We start from the raw sequence: 20,266 nt of genomic DNA, 5'->3' as shown, positions 1-20,266 counted from the left end.
GAGGGGGGTTAACCTGAAATAGAAATGTTGGTAGGGGGGGAAAGGCCGCTGCCTTCGAGTATTTGAAAGGTTATTTCGTCAAAGAAGACTTCGACTCGGTCATTTCTTGGTCCCAGGAGGAAGCACATGAAACCCCGGGTAGCAGTTATAAAGTGGCAAATTTTGCTTGGATACATATAAGGGACTTTCTAAGCTTATCGAGAGGAGAAATGGGCTGCTTTCGGAGTTAATGGACTTCCCCTCCCTAGGTCGCCAAGCGCAGGACTGATTGCGTGGGCGAGTTTTAAGAGAGCGTCATAAGACAAGAGGCCCCCCCCCGCAAGTGCTTTCTCCTTGGGAATTCGGATTAGGGGCGGGGAGAAGAGGGCTACCGGGGAAAAGGGGTTAATTATTGGTGGGTTAATCAGTAAAGCCAAGTAAGCCGAGGTAGAAAGATTTGGGCCAGCACAGGGGCTGACCTTAGGAAGCCTTGGGGGTGGCGGGGTTAAGGGAAGGGAAGGGAAGGGAAACCACTCGTCTCCTCCCGCGGCCCGACTTCTCTCAGGCAGGTGGCTTGCCCGCCGCGGGTCCGGCGCTCATTGGTCCGGCGTTCCAGGAAGGAGGCCCCGCCCCTGGCGCGTGGGGGGCGGGGCATGGAGCTCCCCGTGTCACCCTCAGTGCCGGGAGTCTCCAGTTTGCGTTCCACGGGCGGTGGCGAAGGCGACGACGTCAACGTCAAAATGGACAGCGGGGCCTACGGGGCGGCCAAGGCCGGCGGCAGTTTCGACCTACGGCGATTTCTACAACAGCCGCAGGTCATCGTTCGGGTTGTGTGCATGGTGAGCACCCCGAGCCCCACGGCAGAGGGACACAGAGGACGCGCCCCAGGCCCGCCGGACAGGGGTGGGCAGGACTTTCCGGCAAACAGCAGGTGGCAGGCGGAGCTGCCCTCGCTTCCTGGGAGCTCCAGGTTCCCGGGTCTGCCTGCCCTGCCCATCAGACGCTTCTGGCCCGCCGCCCCGGCTCTGCCCCCGGTCTTAGTCACCTAATTAGCTTCCTCCACCCTACTTCCTCGTTGGGTCTGGGCGATCTCTCCCGGGCCTGGCATGACCGGGTAGCCCGGCAACAGGGCAAGCGTTCGGTGTTACCGACACAGGCCCCAGCCGCCCTGTTGGCAGTGGGAGGGGCCTGGGTGGAAGTGGGGGGTAGGTGGCAGGCCATTTGCCTTATCACTCTCGGGTTGGGGTTTTGATTAGGGGACTTTGAAAAAAGTAGGAATGGGAAGGAAAGAGTGGCCCTTGCTCGCACCTGGAGCATGTAGTCCTCTGTCCCAGAGAAATTGGCTTCTTTAAAATTGGTTGGACAAGGTTTGCAGAGGGTCGGACCATTGTTACTCCTTTCCTTCTCTTCCTATTAAGGAAAATGTGAGTTAGCCCCAGCCCAAATCTGAATCTGCTGCTACTTAGGTCTTGTAGAACTGGCTGTGGAAAAATCTACTCCCTGAATGTTTAGAAAGCCCTAGGTTCACTAGGGAAGAGAATGTGACCAGTACTTGAAATGAATTCCTTAGGAATAGGGTGAGGAGAAGGCATCTTCCATGCTTGGACAATGCCTCCTGATACTGACTGGCACCCAGCACTGCCTAGAATATCTTTTGCTGAAGCTCCTCTCCTATCAGAGCACAGATTGCCCTGTGCTCTGCTCTAGGGGAAGGTGATGTATTGGCTTGGTAGTGTCATGGAATGAAGGACTTGGGCACACTGTTTCTCTGCTTCTCCTCCTCCCAGAGATTTATAGATTCCTATTTTTAGCTTTAAGGCTAGAACAAGATTTGCTTGTAAACTGATGTGTTCTTTTAAAAATGAGAATGCCCTTGTGATTGGAGGGGCCACTCTTTCAGTTTGGTCCCTGAGGTAGCGTTCTTTTAGGGGCAGATCTAAAGTGAAGTATACTGGTGGTAGGGGATTCCCTAGACTGTTAATAGATTTCCGCTGAAATACAGTCTTCCTTTGGACCCTGATTTTTACGTTCACACTTTGGCCAGATAGCCATCTTTTTGTGAAATCATTAACTGGGTAGATCTGGGGCCCATAGATATACCTGGGGAATATTTGATCTAAGACTTACAAGCTTCAGCCTGACATCTGAAATGTCTTCCTCACTCCCACCCCTATGCTTTCCCTCCCCCACCAACCTGACTTAAATAGTGTTAGAGGAGCAGATAATCTTCATTGAAAAGCTGTCAACACTGACTTATGTGGCTGTGTGGCATTAAATGCCCCCTTTTTTGGTGGTAAGTGCTTATAGAAAGGATAAACAAGAGTAGAACAATCTTCAAAAGCTAGGCAGGACAATCTCCATCTTGGAGGCCAGATCACTGATTAGAATATTGAGAGGCATAAGCCACTCAGCTCTTTTCCTGGGAAGAATTATTGCCAAGCACATATCCCATTGATCTATGGCAGAATTTTATTTTTTTAAACATGAGTGTGGTGTTCATTGATAGACATTTATTAAACATTGGAGATGCCTGATCTCTGTCCTGGGAGTGAGGTAAGGCAAGATGGAGATAGGGGAATGATATGTATACAAATAAATATAAGATTCTGAGTGATGGGATTAAGGAGAGGCTCAGAGTGTTCTAACGATATTTGAGGAGGGACAGAACACTTTCAATTAAAGGAGATTTGGAAGATGGCAGAGGTGAAGGAAGATAAATATTCTGAAAGACAGAGACAGAAAGTTAGAAAATATTCCAGGCTAGGGAATATTTTGCACAAATCTGAAATCCAGAGAATGGCTAGTTGTCCAGTTTATCTGAAATGCAGATTTGTGTACAGGAGAATAATATGAACTAGGGCTGAAAAGGTAAGCTGGCTATTAATGCCATAAGAAATAGTTGACTTCTCTACATTAAAACCAGGAAGTAATCATATTAACAGATAATGCATAGAAGTCATGAAATGAAATAAAATAACACAAAGTAAGCTGTTTAGTTACAGAGACATCAGCCAAGAGTATCATCTGGGCTCAGTCAATTTGTTTCAAATTCTAGGTGTCTAGTTTATAACGGTTCTCATCCTCATCAGACATTCCTTCTCTTCGTTAGTTATTTGCTGTGGTCGTGTTCTCCTGCATCATTGCTGAAGGCTACATTAATTCATACCACTCGACGGAGCTCCGTTGCATCTTTAACCAGAATGAAGATGCCTGCCGATATGGCACAGCCATCGGGGTGCTTGCCTTCCTGGCTTCAGTCTTCTTCTTCGTGGTTGATGTCTATTTTCCTCAGATTAGCAATGCCACTGACCGCAAGTACTTGGTCATTGGTGACATGATCTTCTCAGGTAACTTTCCCATGGGTTTTTGGAGAAGGGATCCATATCTTCTCCCTCTTTTGCCACAGTTGGTCCTGGGGTAAAGCTAGGGAAAGATCCACCTATGCTCCTTGGTAATTCCCATTGGTACTTTGTGACTTGAATGGGTGGGTAACTGTTATGGGCAATTGGCTCTTCTTCATCCTATTTTCTCCCCAGCTTTCTGGACCTTCCTGTGGTTTGTTGGATTTTGTTTTCTTACCAATCAGTGGGCAGCCACCAGTTCTACAGCCGTGTTGGTGGGGGCTGACTCAGCCCGGGCAGCAATCTCATTCAGTTTCTTCTCCATCTTCTCCTGGGTATGTAAGTTCCTAGGACCATGGTCCTATGGTGGGTAATGCCAGAGGTGTGGGTTTTGGCAAAGAGAGGGTCAGAATTAGGGATCTTTACTCAGATATCGAACCAAAACCCTTCCTTATTCCTTGTGGAGGAAGGTTGGAGGTGGGGAGCCAGGGGGATATCCTATCTCTTCTACCTCCCTTTCCCTGCCTCATACTTTTCCATCCACCTAAATTCTGACAAGCCACTCTTTTCCTAGGGCTTGCTGGCTGCCCTTGCCTACCAGAGATACAAAGCTGGGGTAGATGACTTCATCCAGAACTACATTGACCCTACCCCTGATCCTGCTGTCCCTTATTCCTCCTACCCAGGAGTTGCTGGAGACAATTACCAACAACCACCCTTCACTCAGAATGCAGAGACCACTGAAGGTTATCAGCCGCCTCCAGTTTACTAAGCTAAGGCAGCATGCAAAAGCACAGTGGGGGACAAAAGGAAGGGTAGGCTTGACTTGGTCTTCACCTTGTAGAAAGGGAAAGGGAGGGAGCCTTTGTACACCTTCACAATGGCATTCTCTTCTTCCTGTTTGTACTCCATGCTTTTTCAAACCTGCCATATAATTTGAGGTACTACTGCCTTCCTTTAAGGAGGGATTGAAAAATAATCTGCCTTTGGACAGAGCATTTTTAAAAGACAGTTTTGAATAGAAGTGTTTTCTCACTGCTTTCCCCTTTGCTTGGGACAACTATAGAAGTGGATAATCCCAACAGTGCTATTTACAGTGCCTTATATCTTCCCTTCATCCCAGGGGACAAAAACTTGTGATTTCTGTGGTTCTGGCAGTGGCTGCTTAGAATTCTCAGGTCCTGCTGAGACATTCTGTGATGCTTTATGCGTGTGGGTGTGCAGGGTGTTTGTATGCCTTCATGCTTATGCCTTCTGTTAATAATGGTGGGCTCTGAGATATAGTGAGCTCCCCATCTTGATTTCCCCAGCACATATACACTCCATTGCTCTCAGGTCTGTAATCCTTTTATCTGGGATTATTCTCTTGATCCCTGTTCCTTTCCAACTCGGAGGAGAAAGTGAGGACCACTCAGGCATTTAGCCCTAAACCCCTTGTGGTTATTGCTGTATTCTTCTGGTTCTCCTGTCTTCCGAGATTGCTAATCCATACCTGGTCTGGTGCCAGGGTCTACCTGGGGGTTGGTGACAGCAGGGGCAGCATTGCCTAGTCCTTGCTACAGAAATCCTGGTAGTTGGGAGTGGCTTTTGCCTAACCTGCAAGATCCTGCTTTGTGTAAATATTCTTCCATTGTTAAAATATAAAATGTGAGGCAGAGCAAGAAGGCATGCCTACCTTGCAGCCCCTGGATGATTCTGAATGTATTAAAAAGCCATCAGAAAAGAACATCCAGAAGACTTTGCATTTTGTTAAGTTGGTTTGGAGATGGAATAAAGATTATATATATATATGTGTGTGTGTGTGTGTGTGTGTGTGTGTGTGTGTGTGTGTGTGTGCATTTTTTAATATGTGCTTTTCTCCTTTTGCAGCCCTTATTAGCATTGCTGTTATGGTCTTAAATTACTGGTAGAAAGGGAAAGGAAGGGGAATTCTACAATGTAGGTGTTTTGGATGGTGGATTCCTAATACTTGTTGCTTTAAATTGGAATGGGAATCCAGCAGCATTTTTAGTCCCAGAATCAAAATTGGTGTACTCTTCTTTACCATTTCTCTAGTTTGTATTATTTTTTTTGCCTGAAGTCTCATTGTCTTTGTGCTCAACATCTTAAATATAACAACATTATCCAACTTATAAATGTGGCAATTATCCCATGTTGCTCACCCAGGTTACTTGCCCTTTCTAGTAGATGGTAAAGAAGGCTTCTGTCACTCAACTACCATTAATTTTTAATTTGCCAGGCACTGTACTAAGTGCATTAATCTTTAATTTGCCAGGCACTGTACTAAGTGACGGATACAAAGAAAGCAGAACAAAACCCAGTCCCTGTATTTAGAACACAGAACAGAGGAGACAAAATACAAAAATCTGTATTTACAAACAAGATTATATACAGGATAAATTGGGGGTAGTATTAAGAAGGAAAACACTAAGATTAAGGAGGAATGAAAAGGCTTTATTCAACCAGTTTCATCATAGTAGTCTTTCACAGAGGAATAGCGAGATAATACAATAGATGGAGGCCAGAACTTTAAAGTCAGGAAGACCCAACTTTAAATCCTGACTCAGACACATACTAGATGTGTGACTAGTCATAGATGTTAATCTTTGTGCCTCAATTTCCTCATAGGCAAAATGTAAAATGGGGATGGCAATATCATTTACCTCACAAGGTTGTTAGAAGGATCAAATAAGTATATGTAAAATGCTTTGCCAATCTTAAGTATACTGTATAAATGTTAGCTATTATCAAAGCTAGCCCTCCTCACATCCATTTTACAAACTGAAGCTCAGAGGGAGAAAAAAATGGCTAGCCTAATTCACATAGCTAGAATAGGTTTTCTGCCAAAATTTAGGCTCTTTTACAAAATTTTTAAAATTTTATTAAAGCTTTTTATTTTCAAAACACATGCATAGATAATTTTTTGACACTGACCATTGCAAAACCTTATGTTCCAAATTATCCCTTCTTTCCCTCCTCCTCCTACCCTAAATGTTTTCCTTATTCTGCTCATTTCATTTTGGCATCAGTTCATACGTATCTTCCCAGGTTTCTCTGAAACCATTGCCTTCATTTCGGAGCCATCTCCCTTTTTGATATATACCCTTAGATTCCAATTCTTCATATAGGTGAAAAATAAAGACTAAGTTACTGATCACTCTCTCTCTCAAAAAAAAAAAAAGCTTTATTAAGGAAGGACTTTAAAGTACTAAGATTTGAAGCCAGGGAAACTAGGAGGCAAAAAGGAGAACATTCCAGGCATAGGGGACAGTCATTGAAATCACCAAGTAAGGAGGGAGTGTTGTGTACAAAGATCACCAACTTAGAAGGGAATGAGGAATCTGATAGAATTACGTTAAAGTTCTTTTTACCATTTTCCCATTTTATCTTGCAAACATATTACTGCCATTTTAATCTTCCTTGTACACAAGTTTGATTTTGTCACTTCCTTGGCAAACAAACCTTCAGTAGCTTCCCAATGAAAAACTAAAACAAGTCCAAACTTTTTAGCTCAATGTACCTCTTCAAAAACAAATTCTCTTCTTCTATACGTTACCTATCACATCTGCCTCTTCATTTATTTGTAGCCATGTTTTCTCAGTAGAAGTATAAATTCGTTGTAGGTGAAGAACAAGTCTTAATGTCTGTTAAATGAACGAATGGATGTGATAAAGAGTCTGATGTTTGCTTCTCACCAAGACAAGACCATTCTCTGCTTTTGTAAGTCTTTAGGTCTAATACTGTTCTCTCCCTAATAGATACAGCAAACAAGCTCCATGAACAAAACCCTGACTCTAGGTTTTGAAGGATAGTCCTCTGAATCTGATATTGGCCTTACCATGGCCCAACTAACTCTTAGTCAACAGTGCTTTGGTACTTCTCTCAACAAACTTAAGGCAGTAGGTCCCAGACAGAGGTGCTGTGATATTAATAAGAACTGAGAATGGCTGGAGAAATCCTCTCACCTCATTCTAGCAGCCCACATAATCCCAGTGTGTAAGGGGAAAGCCACAACTCCCTCATGACACAGGAAAAACCTAAAAGGCTAAAGAGAACAATGTCTAAAGGGTAGTTTCAATTTTCATCTTTTATAGCAGAACCTTCCTGTCCTCTCCCATCAACTCAAAAAAGCCATCATTATAAGTTGAGACATACTAGGCTAATCAGAACCCAGGTAAAGGTCAGAGTCTGTCCTCTGACTCATATATTCTTAGGAAACTAAAGTTCCCAGGCTTGAAGGAGCTGCTGGAAGCTATTGGGTACTTTTATAGGACACCCCCCCCCCCAAAAAAAAAAAAAAAAGCACAAAGTTATCATAATCGTGTTGACAGAATTAAGAAAAGGCAAAATCTTAAGGTTCTGAGAACAGAAAGTCAGGATAAATATCACAGATGAGGAAGTAATGTCTTCCATCACAGAATTTTGCTATAACTCCAGTCAAAGGAATCAGGGAAACCCTCAATGCTTTTAGACTTAGCTTCTTGCATAAGCACAGCTCGCAGCATGAGGAGGCAACTTAGGGAAATAACAAAGACTTTATTTAGAAATACTGAAGCCGAAGAAAGGAAAGTGAAAGATTTTGGATTTTACTGGCAATGTATGTTCTGCCAAGCAGAAGTTGGGGCAGGATGGCAAACAGAGGAAGGATGGAATTGTTATAAAATATAGTCTTGGTTTCAAAAAGTTTTTTTCAAGTTATGAAAGCACTGCTTCTTTCCTATTTCTCTCTTCCCAAGGTCTTTTCTAGTCCTCCCTTTTTCTGAGGAACATAGAAACATGGTGGTGGTATAAGCAATAGGTGTGACATGGCTAGAAATGGAGAAACAAGTGCAGGTGACTTCCCCATATATACACACACAGTCAGAATGCTTGAAGGTATCTCTCTCCAGGAGGCCAGTTCTAGGTATATTCCAACTGCCTCAATTGTTTGAACTGCATTGAAGAATCTGTTGAGCAGTAAAGAGTTTCCGACAGCTTGAGGTGTCCTCCAACTTCCCATTGAGGGGGCAATTCTCTTTATTCTCTGGCCCAGTAGACTGTCCTGAGAACTTCTTGAAATAGCAGAGTCGACACACAGAATGATATTTGTCAGCACCACCAATCACTTCAACCTAGCAACAGAGAAGACAGCAATGTAATTTCTATTAAGCAGATTCTCCCAAATATAGGCCATTCCAGGGAGTTAATTAACCCACTAGATTGGACCTACTTCACAAGAAGAATGGGGAAGGGAATGAAAGGAGAAATTACCTCTTTCTCCACCCCTAGTCTCTTAGTATAAGCAGCTTCCCGGAAACACTCCATGCACACTGCGGTCAGTTTCACTACACTTTCTGCCAGTGGTATCAAGTTCAGGATATTCCCAAATGCCTACGATCCCCAGAAACACAGTAAGTGATGGTAAATGAATGTCTTTAAAAAAAAAAAAAGAAAAGAAAGAAAAAGGACAATAACAAAACAACTCTAAGCCCCAATATTCTTTGGCCCAAGTATTTCAATTCATGAAAATTTGCCTGGATCACATTTCATTTCCTGGAGCTATATCTTTCTTCCCTCTATCTGGACTTTGAAACAAGCTAAAAGAAATATTTTCTAGTTTTTAATAGGCAAAATTTGATCTGATACAAACACCATACAAACAAAAAGGAACCAGAAAGGTTTGTTTTAATTTTAAATAGAAGACAGTTGACATTGTTGAGATTTATGATGATTCAGTTTAAAAAAAAAACCAAATGAAGCCGAATGAATACCATATAGTCATAATGACCAGTTTTGGCCTGAGACAAGGGATGAGAATAAGCACCACCCTTTGTCTTGGAGAGGTAGAAGATTGGATGCAGCAGAACATTGCTTACAGTAACAGGCTTTGTCAGTTGCTTTGGTTGAACTGCTTTTAACAAAAAAAGGCTATCAAGTTAAGTTGGGAGGATGGGGAAAGAAAATTCATCCAGAAATGACTGATGTAAAAAATAAGCAAAAAGGAAAATAAGAAAAGCATAGGATCCACTTTCCAGGCATTTAGGTCCTTTATCTAAAGACCATACCATAACTAGGAATCTTACCTTCCTCTGAAAGGTCCCATCCAGTGCAGCTACAATCACAGTCTTCCCGGCATTTGCCATAGTCTCACTGAATTCTACAATGTCTGGAAACTAAAAACATACCAGGAGATAAAAAAAGAGATGGAGAGGCAGTAAGTTCCTGTCCCAAAGAGGCAAGCTTCCTCAGGTTCTTATTAATACCTTTGAAAGAAAATGTTGATGAGCAGAGAAAGAAGAAAAGCTACTCAATACTTCAATTTATGCTCTTTGGATTAGCTCCAGTGTTTGGAGAATAAACAACTTTGACTCCTCTTTTTTTCTCCTAACCACACATATTTTACATTTGTAGTTACAAGTACTCTTAAGTCTTTGTTTGTATATCTGTTAACTTTTCACAAACAGTGAAGTTCTGTACCCTGAACACCATTGTGCTGACTGCAGAGATCCTCTAGCATTTCTCCCACATAGAACAATATGTGGTCTCACTGTAGAAACTTATCTAGCAAGATGATAAACTATTCATAAATGTTTATTATACTTTGATATGTGTGTGCCTTCACCAGGCTCTCCCTTTCTTCTCCTTGTCCTACTCCAATCATCTGGCTTTTCAATACTAGGAAAAATTTTGTGGGACAATAGAAAGGAAAAACCAGGAATAAACTTACAAACTGTCCCTCATCAATGCCAATGACAGTCACAGCCAGAGCATCCTGGGCCACATCCCGAAGCAAGCAGGCTGGGAGTGCTTCCATAGTGTTCCTGCAAAGAATAGCAATCATCAGATGATGCAACAGCAAAAACAGACTGAATTAAAAGAGATAACCAGGGAAACTACATTTTGCTGAAAGATACTATATATAATGAATTGATATCAACAATAAATGAATTAAAATCAAGACACGTAGAGAATAGCTTCTGAATACTTAAAAGTGAATTACAAAGCAAAATAATGAGGGACTTTAATTCAATTTAATTTAATTCAATCCTGTCAAACACAGATAAATCTACTACCCCCCCCCAAAAAAAAAAGTTAAGGATATAAATAGAATTTTAGAAAAGTTAAATATGATAGATTTCTGTGGACTACTTGCATTTTTTTTCTCCCCAGATTATTTTTATCTTCTGAATCCAATTTTTCTTATCTACACACATAAATTGTGTCAAAAATATACTTTATAACATGTTTAACTTGTATGAGACTACTTGCCATCTAGGGGAGGGGGTGGAGGGATGGAAGGGAAAAGTTGGAACAGAAGTGAGTGCAAGGGACAATGTTGTAAAAATTATGCATGTATATGTTGTCAATAAAAAGCTATAATTTAAAAAAAATACATTGGGCATAAGTCTTAAAAATAATGTAATTTTAAAAAAAGAATAAATACATTGGGCATAAGTCTTAAAAATAATGTAGCAGATCCATAATATTGCTGAAGGATAAAAGAGGGAAAAATTGGCTTGTGACCACTAATGAAAACAGATATGAGGCTCTAATTCTCAAAGAGCTAAAGAATTAAAGGTAAAAAGAAATAGAAACATAGGTACAGACATACAGATATAAATAGCAGAAGCAGGATTCAAGCATTCTGATTCTCAATCTGGTGCTCTTTTCATTACACATAGCGAAGAGGCCAGTATTTGGATAATGCCTATTTGTAAAGACAAAGTTGGTATGGCTATTAAATGACTTGCATAAAACAGACAAAATAAGGATCTTCATTGCATAATGAAAATGGCATCTTGTTCCCACCTGAAATTCCCTATTTCTGGATATCTTTATTATGTAGAAATACTTATTTTTATTTAATTTATTTATTTTTATATTTGTATTTTATATTTAAATTTAGTATTACGTAGAAATTGAGCCTAGTTCTCCTCCCCATATATTCAACAATTCATTCACTGCAACCCAAACTCAAGAATACTCTCTAGCAATATAAGTAAAAAGGCAAGATTTAAGAAAATGTAAATCTAACTTCTGAATCAGCCTACTTTATTTTTTAAAAACATTTAAAATTTTTTAGTTTTTCACCTTCAAAATACATGCAAAGATACTTTTCAAGATTAACTCTTATAAAACCCTATGTTTCAAATCTTTCTCCCTTTCTTTCCTTATCCATAGCAAATAATCTAATATGTTAAACATGTACAATTCTTCTATACTTGTTTCTACCATATCATGCTGCACAAGAAAAATCCAGATCAAAAAAGGGAAAAAAAGGAGGGAAAAAAACCCAGCAAGCAAACAACAAAAAAAAGATGAAAAAACTGTTATGATCCATATTCAGTCCCGGGAGCTCTTTCTGGATGCAAATGAGCCTAGTTCTTAATTTTTTGTGTGTGTTATGGATCTTTTTAGCTGTCTGTTGACACCCACAGAACTCTTCTTAAAATACTTTTAGATGCATAAGATATGTAGGATTACAAAGGAAGTCAATTATTTTGAAATGAAGTTATCAAGATATTTTAAAAATTAAGTTCATAGATCTCAGGTTGAGAACTCCTAGTTCTTATAAAGAATTTTCTTAGAATCAGAATAATAGGTATGAAGGGAAAAGAATTCTCACCAACAGGGCAGCTAGGTGACTCAGTGGATAGAACACTGGCCCTGGAGTTAAGAGGATCTGAGTTCAGACACTTACTAGCTGTGTGACCTTGGGTAAATCACTTAACCCCAAATGCTTTGTAAAAATAAATAAAAAACACAAATTCTCACATCACAAAAAATAAATCTTATGATTAAAAACAAATAAGTATTTTTAAGATATCTATTTCTTGCCATTCAGTGTTTACATCCCCCAAATTATTTGGTATTTAAATACTATTTAATATAGATTATAATTTATATACTGAGGGGGGCATGTCTGAGTGAGGAGACCCAGCTGGAAAAAAGCTTAGTTTTATTTTCTTTTTTTTGAAAAAACATATCCCCTCTGTTGTAGAGGGCTGCAGATAGTTGGGGAACTCTGGGTAAGGTATACTTGAAGCAAGGATACTTACAGCAGGGTGTTTACTCAGTGTGACTGATAAATGGTTCTCTAGTTCATATACTTAGTGTGATGTAATGATGTAATCAGACTGAGGTATTTAAGGGCTGAAAGGACTGGAGACTGGAGCTCTTGAGCTCGATCCCAGACCCAGACACAGAGGAGACAGACTCACAAGACAGAGACAGAAACAGAGACCCTCCTGGTGGCTCTCCTGCCTTCATCACTCCTCCACCTAAGATCAAGGCTCATCCAGAGATCCTCCAGAGAGCTAATCCGGACATTATACTTTGTTTTCTCATGTGCAAAAATGAGGGAGTTACTGGTCATTGTCCTTTGACAATCTGGTAAAGCCTCTGGGTGGACCTCTTTTCTCAGAATAATGTTTTTAAATGCACTGAATAAAATATATAGAATTACAAAGGAAGCTAATGCTATTGAACTCCAGATATCATAATGTTAAACAAATCATGGGCCTCAGATTAAGAACCCCTGGACTAGATGACCTCTCAGTCTGCCTCCAGTTCTACCACAAGCAATAGGTACACTCTTTATATCTAAGGTAAAATGTCTGTATTTAATTTGCTCTTAAAAATACACATACCTTCACTATCTTGTTTACTCATGCAATTCTTGTTGACTTTTCAGCTAGAAATTGGTGGCTACATCTTTTTTCCCAGATTAGTCCTCACAAGAAGCAAAGTAGATTGTAGTGGCAGTACTCATATACCTATTCTACTAGATTAAATCAAAGATCTTTACTGTTGTGACTAATGGAGACCCTCATCTACCTTCCTCTCTTCCCGCAACCAGCCACCATTTTAATTCAAGTCTATTCCTTATGGAGTGGATTATTGTTAGTTTCCTAATTGGTCTCTCTTGCTTCTAGGTTTTCCCTTTTCCAATTTATTTACTCAGCTGCTGAATGGATATTCCTTAAGTACAGTGCTGCCTACTTTATTCCCTGCTCCCAACTCCACCCTATTCCCCATGAAACTCCCAGGGCTCCCTTTTGCTTTTAGGATAAAATACACACAATCTGGCTGCACCTTTTCCAGACATACTACACAAGACTCTTTCATACTTTATGCATTTTAGCCGAATTGGCCTTCCTGCTGTTTCTTACACATGACATTCCCATACATTCCCATTCTTTGCTTTGAAGCCTTTGCCCAGACTCTCTCTAGAGAGTCTAAAATTCTTCTATTTTATCTCCATATATTAGAATCCCTTCTAATCCCAAAGGCTTAATTTCAATATCATCTCTCATAAAACTTTTTCCTCCAGCAGCCTGGACTTCCCTCAAAATATCTTGAATATATTTCTATGTGGACAAGCTATCCCTCCCAATAGAAGGTAGATCCTTAAAGGACAGGGACTCTTACATTTTCCCTCCCCATTATTTCCAGCGTATAGTTAAGTACATGGGTCACAGTAGATGCTTAATAAATGTTTGTTTTATTAGAAAAAAAAATTCATGGGTCAAGAGTTGTATTAAATGAGTTTGAAGATTTTTCTAGAAAAGATTATTCTGTATCTGAAAGGGAAAAGAAAAAAATTTTGTTTTGTTTTTTTATCTGGGTGAAAAGGGGGTGAATTTTGAAATATTCTGTAATTTTCCATTTAAAATGAGTAGATGGGGGCATCTAGGTGGCATAGTGGATAGAGCACCAATCCTGAAGACAGGAGGAACTGAGTTCAAATCTGATCTCAGACACTTAACAGTTCCTTGCTGTGTGACTTTAGGCAAGTAACTTAACCCCGATTGCCTTAGCAAAAATAAATAAAATAAAATGGGTAGATGGAAAATATAATAGATTTTCAATGTAAAAGATTAAATTTCAAAAAGACAAAATGGATGAAAGATAATACTTCAAGCTGAAGAGACTAAGGGCATGTAAAGGACTTGTCCTATGATTCTGGCCATCTCCCATGAGGCCCTGGACTCAGGAAGCCTCTATATATGTCTATTTCTTGGCTGTTTTTTTGTCTTCAGGCTGATGACACATCCCCACAACCCCACAAAACTTAACAGCAGGAAATGAGGCCAAGCAAGAAATGGCATATAAAAAGGGCAGTGACTCGGAATACAAAAAAATAAGTGCTTTATTTGGCCTCATGGATCAGGTTAGAGCAAAGACAGAAAAGTGATACTTGAGAAGCTAGTATAAGTGTTATTACATTGGGGTAGAGCAAGCAGATAAAGCGCTACCATGAGCCAAGGTGATGAAGGGCCTGTTGTTCACAGGGAGAAATTCACAAATTGTAAGATCTCCATTAAAGTATACATTCAGTGGGTCTGAGCATTTTTCATCAGATCCAGATGTAATAGGGAAATTCTCTGGGGTTTCTCATCGATACCAGTTTTAAGATCCTTAATCTGAATCAGAAATCGGATGAGGCTCTGAATTTCTCCACAATTGAGGATCCCAGGAATGGGTGTCAAGGTACACCTAATGTGGTTACCCTGAATCCTCATTCACTCGGGAGTCTTAAACATTTTATATTATAGGAACTGAATGAGTTAGAAGAGTAGAAAAACAGAGGCTGTCTGTTTTGCTTACATAATTATGGACATCAGAACCACTTAGCCTAATTGATTCTGATACTGAAGTCCTATCACTTATAACTACAATATCAAACAATACTTCAAAAATAAAAAATAAAAAAACCTGATGCTTGAATGAATTGAGTCCAATTGCAGGTCTAAGAAAATGCTGGCCACTAAGATATGTAAACTCTTTGAACTAGGAAAAGACAAATGCCCATTCTAAGACTAATCTTTGTTTTCATAATAAAAATAACTAAAATATTGATGCTATAATATTTAATTTCCTTCATTTCATAATTTTTGTTTTGGGAGGGAAAATACAAAGCATACTATGAGAAGTTTTCCCTCACATAGGAAAAGCCAATTAATGGCTGAGCTGTGGCTAATTAGATACTGATTCAGATTTGAATATAGTTCACACAGATGTGTCTAATTAATCTTAGTTCAATGTATTTTATCATTCAGAAATTCCAATTGAGGATTTTGGGAAGTCCTTGGCTTCTAGTACCTTTGGATACTGACTGAAAATGTACTCAGCAAATTGGAAGTGGGAAATAGGGATACAAAGATGTAATCAGAAAAGGTATAGCTTAGAGTCTAGACCCATGTATAAGACTTAGCATATAGCATTTTCGGTAACCTTCAGGGTTTGCTCTACTTCAAAGAATTATTTTAATGAAGTGTCTGTTTTCTATAGATACTTGGATTAAGTAATCCCTCTGTAGAGGACTACTTAACAGTGATCAAAATGGCCTATAATTGAAAGAATTGATGGCATATGATGTGATATGGGATTGTAGGAATGACAGCTGTTAAAAAAAAAAAAAAGGTAATTTGTAATAGAGAAGATTGGAATGGAAGTTACTGACTCAATAATACTACTGTATTTTAAATAGTTATTTGTTATCAAACCCATGCTAGAATATTAATCTATAAGGACAGGAAAAGATGTCATAAACTTGGAATCTTAAAGAGCCTCAAATTCTTCAAAAAGATGGTGCTTAAAAAATAAAAAGAAAATGAATGATAGTAAGAGTTTTATTATAGAGACTGTTACCTCATACCAATTTTCACAAAGTAGATTTTGTCAGTCTAATGAGGGATATCAAATACCATCATTATATAACAAAACAAGTCTTATGTGGTTACATATTCTGTTTTTAAACGTTTAGAGTGAGTAAACTTCTAAAAACAAGTACAAATATTACATTATTTTTAATACTCCTTTTCCCTATATAACTCAACAAATAAAATCCACAAGCCATTGGTAAAAAGAATCCCAAAACATTGTCCTCAGATAACATCAAAAGTGTTTAATCCTAGAGTCATTTATTTGACTTTTCTCAAGGGAAAAGGAACTGCCCTTCCTTTCTCCACCCCCTTCTCCCCCTGCAAAGAAATATAGAGATCAGAACTGAATAATCAAGTAAAGTTGGATACTAATTAGTCATCCAGCCTTGAATTTCAGGGTTAACATGAGGATTAATGGACAGACCTGGATCTGGAAGTCAGACCCAAATTCAAATTCTACTTCTAACTATATGTAGCTTTGTGACCACAGGCAATACAAGTCAGTTAAACTAGTTTAAATTTCAGGCAGTTCCAAACCTCCAAGACTGTTAATTATAGATAGTTGCAACCTACATATGGGATGTACAGCCAGTGTAGACTTTACCCCAGAGTTACATCCCCTAAGGTAACTGATTACTGAAATTTAGTCCCCACCCCAGGCTAGAAGGACATTTGGTTCCCTGCTGCCAAAACAAATAAGAATAAAACCAATGATGGGACTCTGGCTTCCACATAAGTTAAATTTTGTTTCAACCATGTAACTTAAGAAATTTTTAAGCCCTGGCACACTTATTCCAAGCATATTTGGTGAATAAAATATTTTGGCACAATCTAGGAATCCCTGTAATTCTTTGGGCCTTGGGATTTGACCTTAATATCAAAGCAAAGTGCTCAAAAACCAGTTAAAAAAACATCACCACTAAAATATATGAAATTATCACTAAGCTATTTAACACTATATAATATTATTTCCTCTGATTTACACTTTAGCTGGGGAACCAACATGAAATTGGAGGAGGGAACTGACCGGTCATGTGTGGAGAAACTTTTGCCATATCGAGTGTCTTTGGCATACTTGATCACGAGGCACTTGTACTGGGCAATCTGGAACCGCCGGACTCTCCGCATGAGCTCTGTGCTACAAAAGCAAAAGTGGTTCCCCAGCACAGGGAAAAAGACACCAAGAGTCAGCACCAATTGACCCAAAATACCTAATGGCCCCTTTCCCCTCCACCCAGGGAATTACACAACAAAAGTTAAGCACATTATGTAAGATTAAAAACCTAATAAACAATAAGCTAAGGTAAGGCATGGAGTGAGTAGTTCTTGTCATTGTTAATCTACTCATATAAAGTGAATTCTCATCAAAAGAGTGTGTATTCTATAATATGTAGACAGGTGTGCACAAGGTAATTTGAGGAGTGTATCAACAAATTGACTTATTAAGAAAATGGCCAGTGAGCTAAGCTTTGAAAGAAAATAAGGATTCTAAGATAAAAATGTAAGGATTATGCACATTCCAGGTATGGAATGGAAAGGCAAGGAGATGGCATATGGATTGTTGAGTTTAGGGAACAGCTAGTAAATCCAGTTTAGCTGGAATGTGGAGCACATCAAAGAAAATAATATTTAAAGAGTCAGGAAATATAAATCCAAGCCAGGTCATGTAGAGCTTTAAATCCCAGGCTAAACACTTTGTATCTTGCCACATTGGCAACAGTGATTTTTTTTGAGCTAGATAATAAAACTTGACTGGACCCATTCTTTAGAAAGATTATTTTGGCAACTGTGGAAAAGACAAAAATAAATAAAAATAAAGACAAAAAATAGAGGGATGAATTAATAGGCTATTATAGGCATCTAGGTGATGATTCTAATAGGGGTAAAATGAAAGACTGAATGTTGGTAAGTTGAGAGAAAGGATGGAAGAGATGTCAAGGAGGTAAAGCTTATAAGGCTTGGTAATTGACTGGATGTGGGAGACTTGTAAAGAATTAAGAAGCAAGGAAGGATAAGGAGGAAAAGTGAGGAGAGTGCAGGAAAGGGCCTAGGATAAACTAATTCTTAGGAGGGTAAAAGATAAATGCTGATCAGAAAAGGAGATTTAAAAGGAATGTTGGAAGGAAAACCAATAGTGTCTTAGAGAAGAAAAGCAAGCCCAAGAAGGGTAGAAGGGGTAGTCAGTGTATAAAAAGCTATAGAGATAAAGTAGGTAGGAATGGGAAATGGGATGTGGACTGGCTATCAGATTTAACTAAGCTATCCAAAGGGAATGCTAAGGTTTAATCAACTGGTAGGATTGGAAACCAAGAATTGAAGGGACAAGTGAGGAAGGAGAAGCAGTAAAAGGAAAAGAATTATAAAATGATAGCTTCAAGGAATGAAAGTCAAGTGAAGAGCTCTAGTTTTGTTTTTTAAAAGAAAAGGGAAAACCTAGTTATATTCATTGGAAGCCAGGAAGGAATAAGTAGATAAGTAAAATCGGTAGGAAAAAACAAAGATCCAAGGGAAAATGAAACTAATGGAACAAGCTCTCAGAAAAGGGCAAGAATAGGATGGAAGGCATAAGTAAAGGGATTGGATTTAGCAAAGGAGAAAGCCACCTCTTCCTCAGGCAGCTGAGTCTAGTCAGAAAGACCTGAATTCAAATCCACAATCAGACAATTATTAATTGAGGGACCCTGGGCAAGCTCCTTTACCCTGTACCTCACTTTACTTATCTGTAAAATGAGGTGGAGGAGAAAATGACAAACCACTCTATTATCTTTACCAAGAAAACTCCAAATAGGTCATGAAGAGTTAAAAAGGTCTGAACAACCTCTTAAGACTGGAAGAGAGAATGAAAATGATGTGTCAACTCCACTTTCTTAGGAGAGAGGCCCAGAGATTTGTAAATTTGGGGTTGGAAAGGACCTCAGAGACTATCTAGTCCAACCCCATTATTTTATAGATTGGGAAACTGAGGCCCCTATGTGAAATGACTTGCTCAAATTAAAAACGCAGGTTCTAAGTAACAACTAGTACAGAAAATATTTATTGTTGGCTTTGTTTTAAGAAAAAAAGGTGTTCTATATTTTGTGTAGGAAGAAAAGTTACAGAGACTCTTAACTGACAAAGTGAATTGTCAAAGACTTGTCAGGTGTATGTCCAGGTGTCAGTTTCCCAGGTCAAGGGAGCATAAGAAGTTAATCTCAGAGGGTATCTTCTCATCTGCTCAATAAACTTTCTATTACCTCTAGATCAAATACATTTAAACTTCTTTATTCAATATTTAAGTCCTTTATATGTGTTTTTTTCTTACCCCATTATATAAGAACAGAGTCTTCTCTTTTGTATCTCATAAGGTTTAGCTCAATGTTTGGCACATAATAAAATGTTTTTTTCTTCATCCATGAAGGAAACAATGTGGCCCCGACTTTTCCAGGCTTAATCTACATGATTCTCCTTCCCTCATCACTCTAGACATTCCAATCCTTTCTCTGTGCACAGGCTATTTCATGCCTGAAATTCACTCCACATTTGAAGAAAGCCTACCCAGTTTCCTTCAAATTCAACTCAAATGCCACCTCCAAGAGGCTTTTCTCATCTTCCGCTCAATTTACCCAATGTATTTTGCCCGTGCAAATGTGTATACCTGTTATCTTCCTTCTTTTTTTGGGGGGGGGGGAGGGGGGAAGGGAGGAGGGCAAGAAGTTTCATTTTTCTCTTTAAAGTTTTTTTTAAAAAAAAGTAGATCATTGGTCAACCTCCCCTCAGCCTTCTGAAGGCCTTCTTTTGCTGTCTCAATTCCCCATCCAATTCTGCCCCTCCCGGGGTGAGATTACCTTTTCCCGGAGAACATAGGCCCTAAGATCACCTGCAGAAAAAATAAGAAATATCATTAGTCCTCTGGCCATGGGAAAGTCCTCACCTTTCAGCCCAATGCTCTTTGTATTCCCCGAATCTAGCTCCCAGCCTGAAACCCCACTCTGATTCCTTTTACCTGGATCTGTCCCCGGATCTTGTTGGGGGAGCCGGGCAGCACGGTGGGCAGGTTAATGCAACTCATCCTCCCGAGTCCGGAGCGGGAAGAGAAATGAACTATCCCGGTCAACTCGGCTGTATTCCCGCGCTAAGGTTCCCGCGCAGTCGGCTTTTAACCTGGTCTCAGCAGCCAATAGAGAACTCTCGCTCCCGGCGCCGGACCAATCCCCGCCCGAGATAGGGGTCGGCGGGAGATTCGACGGATGTCAGACTCCGCCTCTCTTCCCTCCTCCGACTTCTTTGCTGACCTTCCACGCTCCCTCCTCCCCTCCTGCT

The 20,266-nt window shown here is 39.7% G+C and overlaps 2 protein-coding genes across 3 annotated transcripts; one reads left to right on the top strand and one right to left on the bottom strand.

Moving 5' to 3' along the window:
• Positions 1-380: 380 nt before the first annotated feature.
• On the top strand, positions 381-5,110 carry SYNGR2 (synaptogyrin 2). The gene is made up of 4 exons (XM_051995484.1): positions 381-818; positions 3,089-3,326; positions 3,516-3,655; positions 3,895-5,110. Exons 1-4 carry the CDS (start codon positions 633-635, stop codon positions 4,090-4,092), a joined length of 762 nt encoding a protein of 253 aa, XP_051851444.1. The 5' UTR covers positions 381-632; the 3' UTR covers positions 4,093-5,110.
• Positions 5,111-5,753: 643 nt separating this feature from the next.
• On the bottom strand, positions 5,754-20,054 carry TK1 (thymidine kinase 1). Of its 2 annotated transcripts, none has more exons than XM_051995486.1 (7): positions 19,950-20,054; positions 19,792-19,823; positions 16,995-17,105; positions 10,027-10,120; positions 9,383-9,472; positions 8,535-8,690; positions 5,754-8,431 (listed from the first exon to the last, which is right to left on the bottom strand). In XM_051995486.1, exons 1-7 carry the CDS (start codon positions 20,013-20,015, stop codon positions 8,240-8,242), a joined length of 741 nt encoding a protein of 246 aa, XP_051851446.1. In that variant the 5' UTR covers positions 20,016-20,054; the 3' UTR covers positions 5,754-8,239. The 2 variants fall into 2 exon arrangements, with proteins under 2 accessions (XP_051851446.1, XP_051851445.1); XM_051995485.1 differs by having other exon boundaries at positions 8,571-8,690.
• Between the last annotated feature and the right edge of the window lie 212 nt (positions 20,055-20,266).

The sequence above is a fragment of the Antechinus flavipes genome, chromosome 4 (genome assembly GCF_016432865.1).
Source record: "Antechinus flavipes isolate AdamAnt ecotype Samford, QLD, Australia chromosome 4, AdamAnt_v2, whole genome shotgun sequence".
NCBI lineage: Eukaryota > Metazoa > Chordata > Mammalia > Dasyuromorphia > Dasyuridae > Antechinus > Antechinus flavipes.
This window is presented reverse-complemented; position numbering and strand designations above follow the sequence as displayed.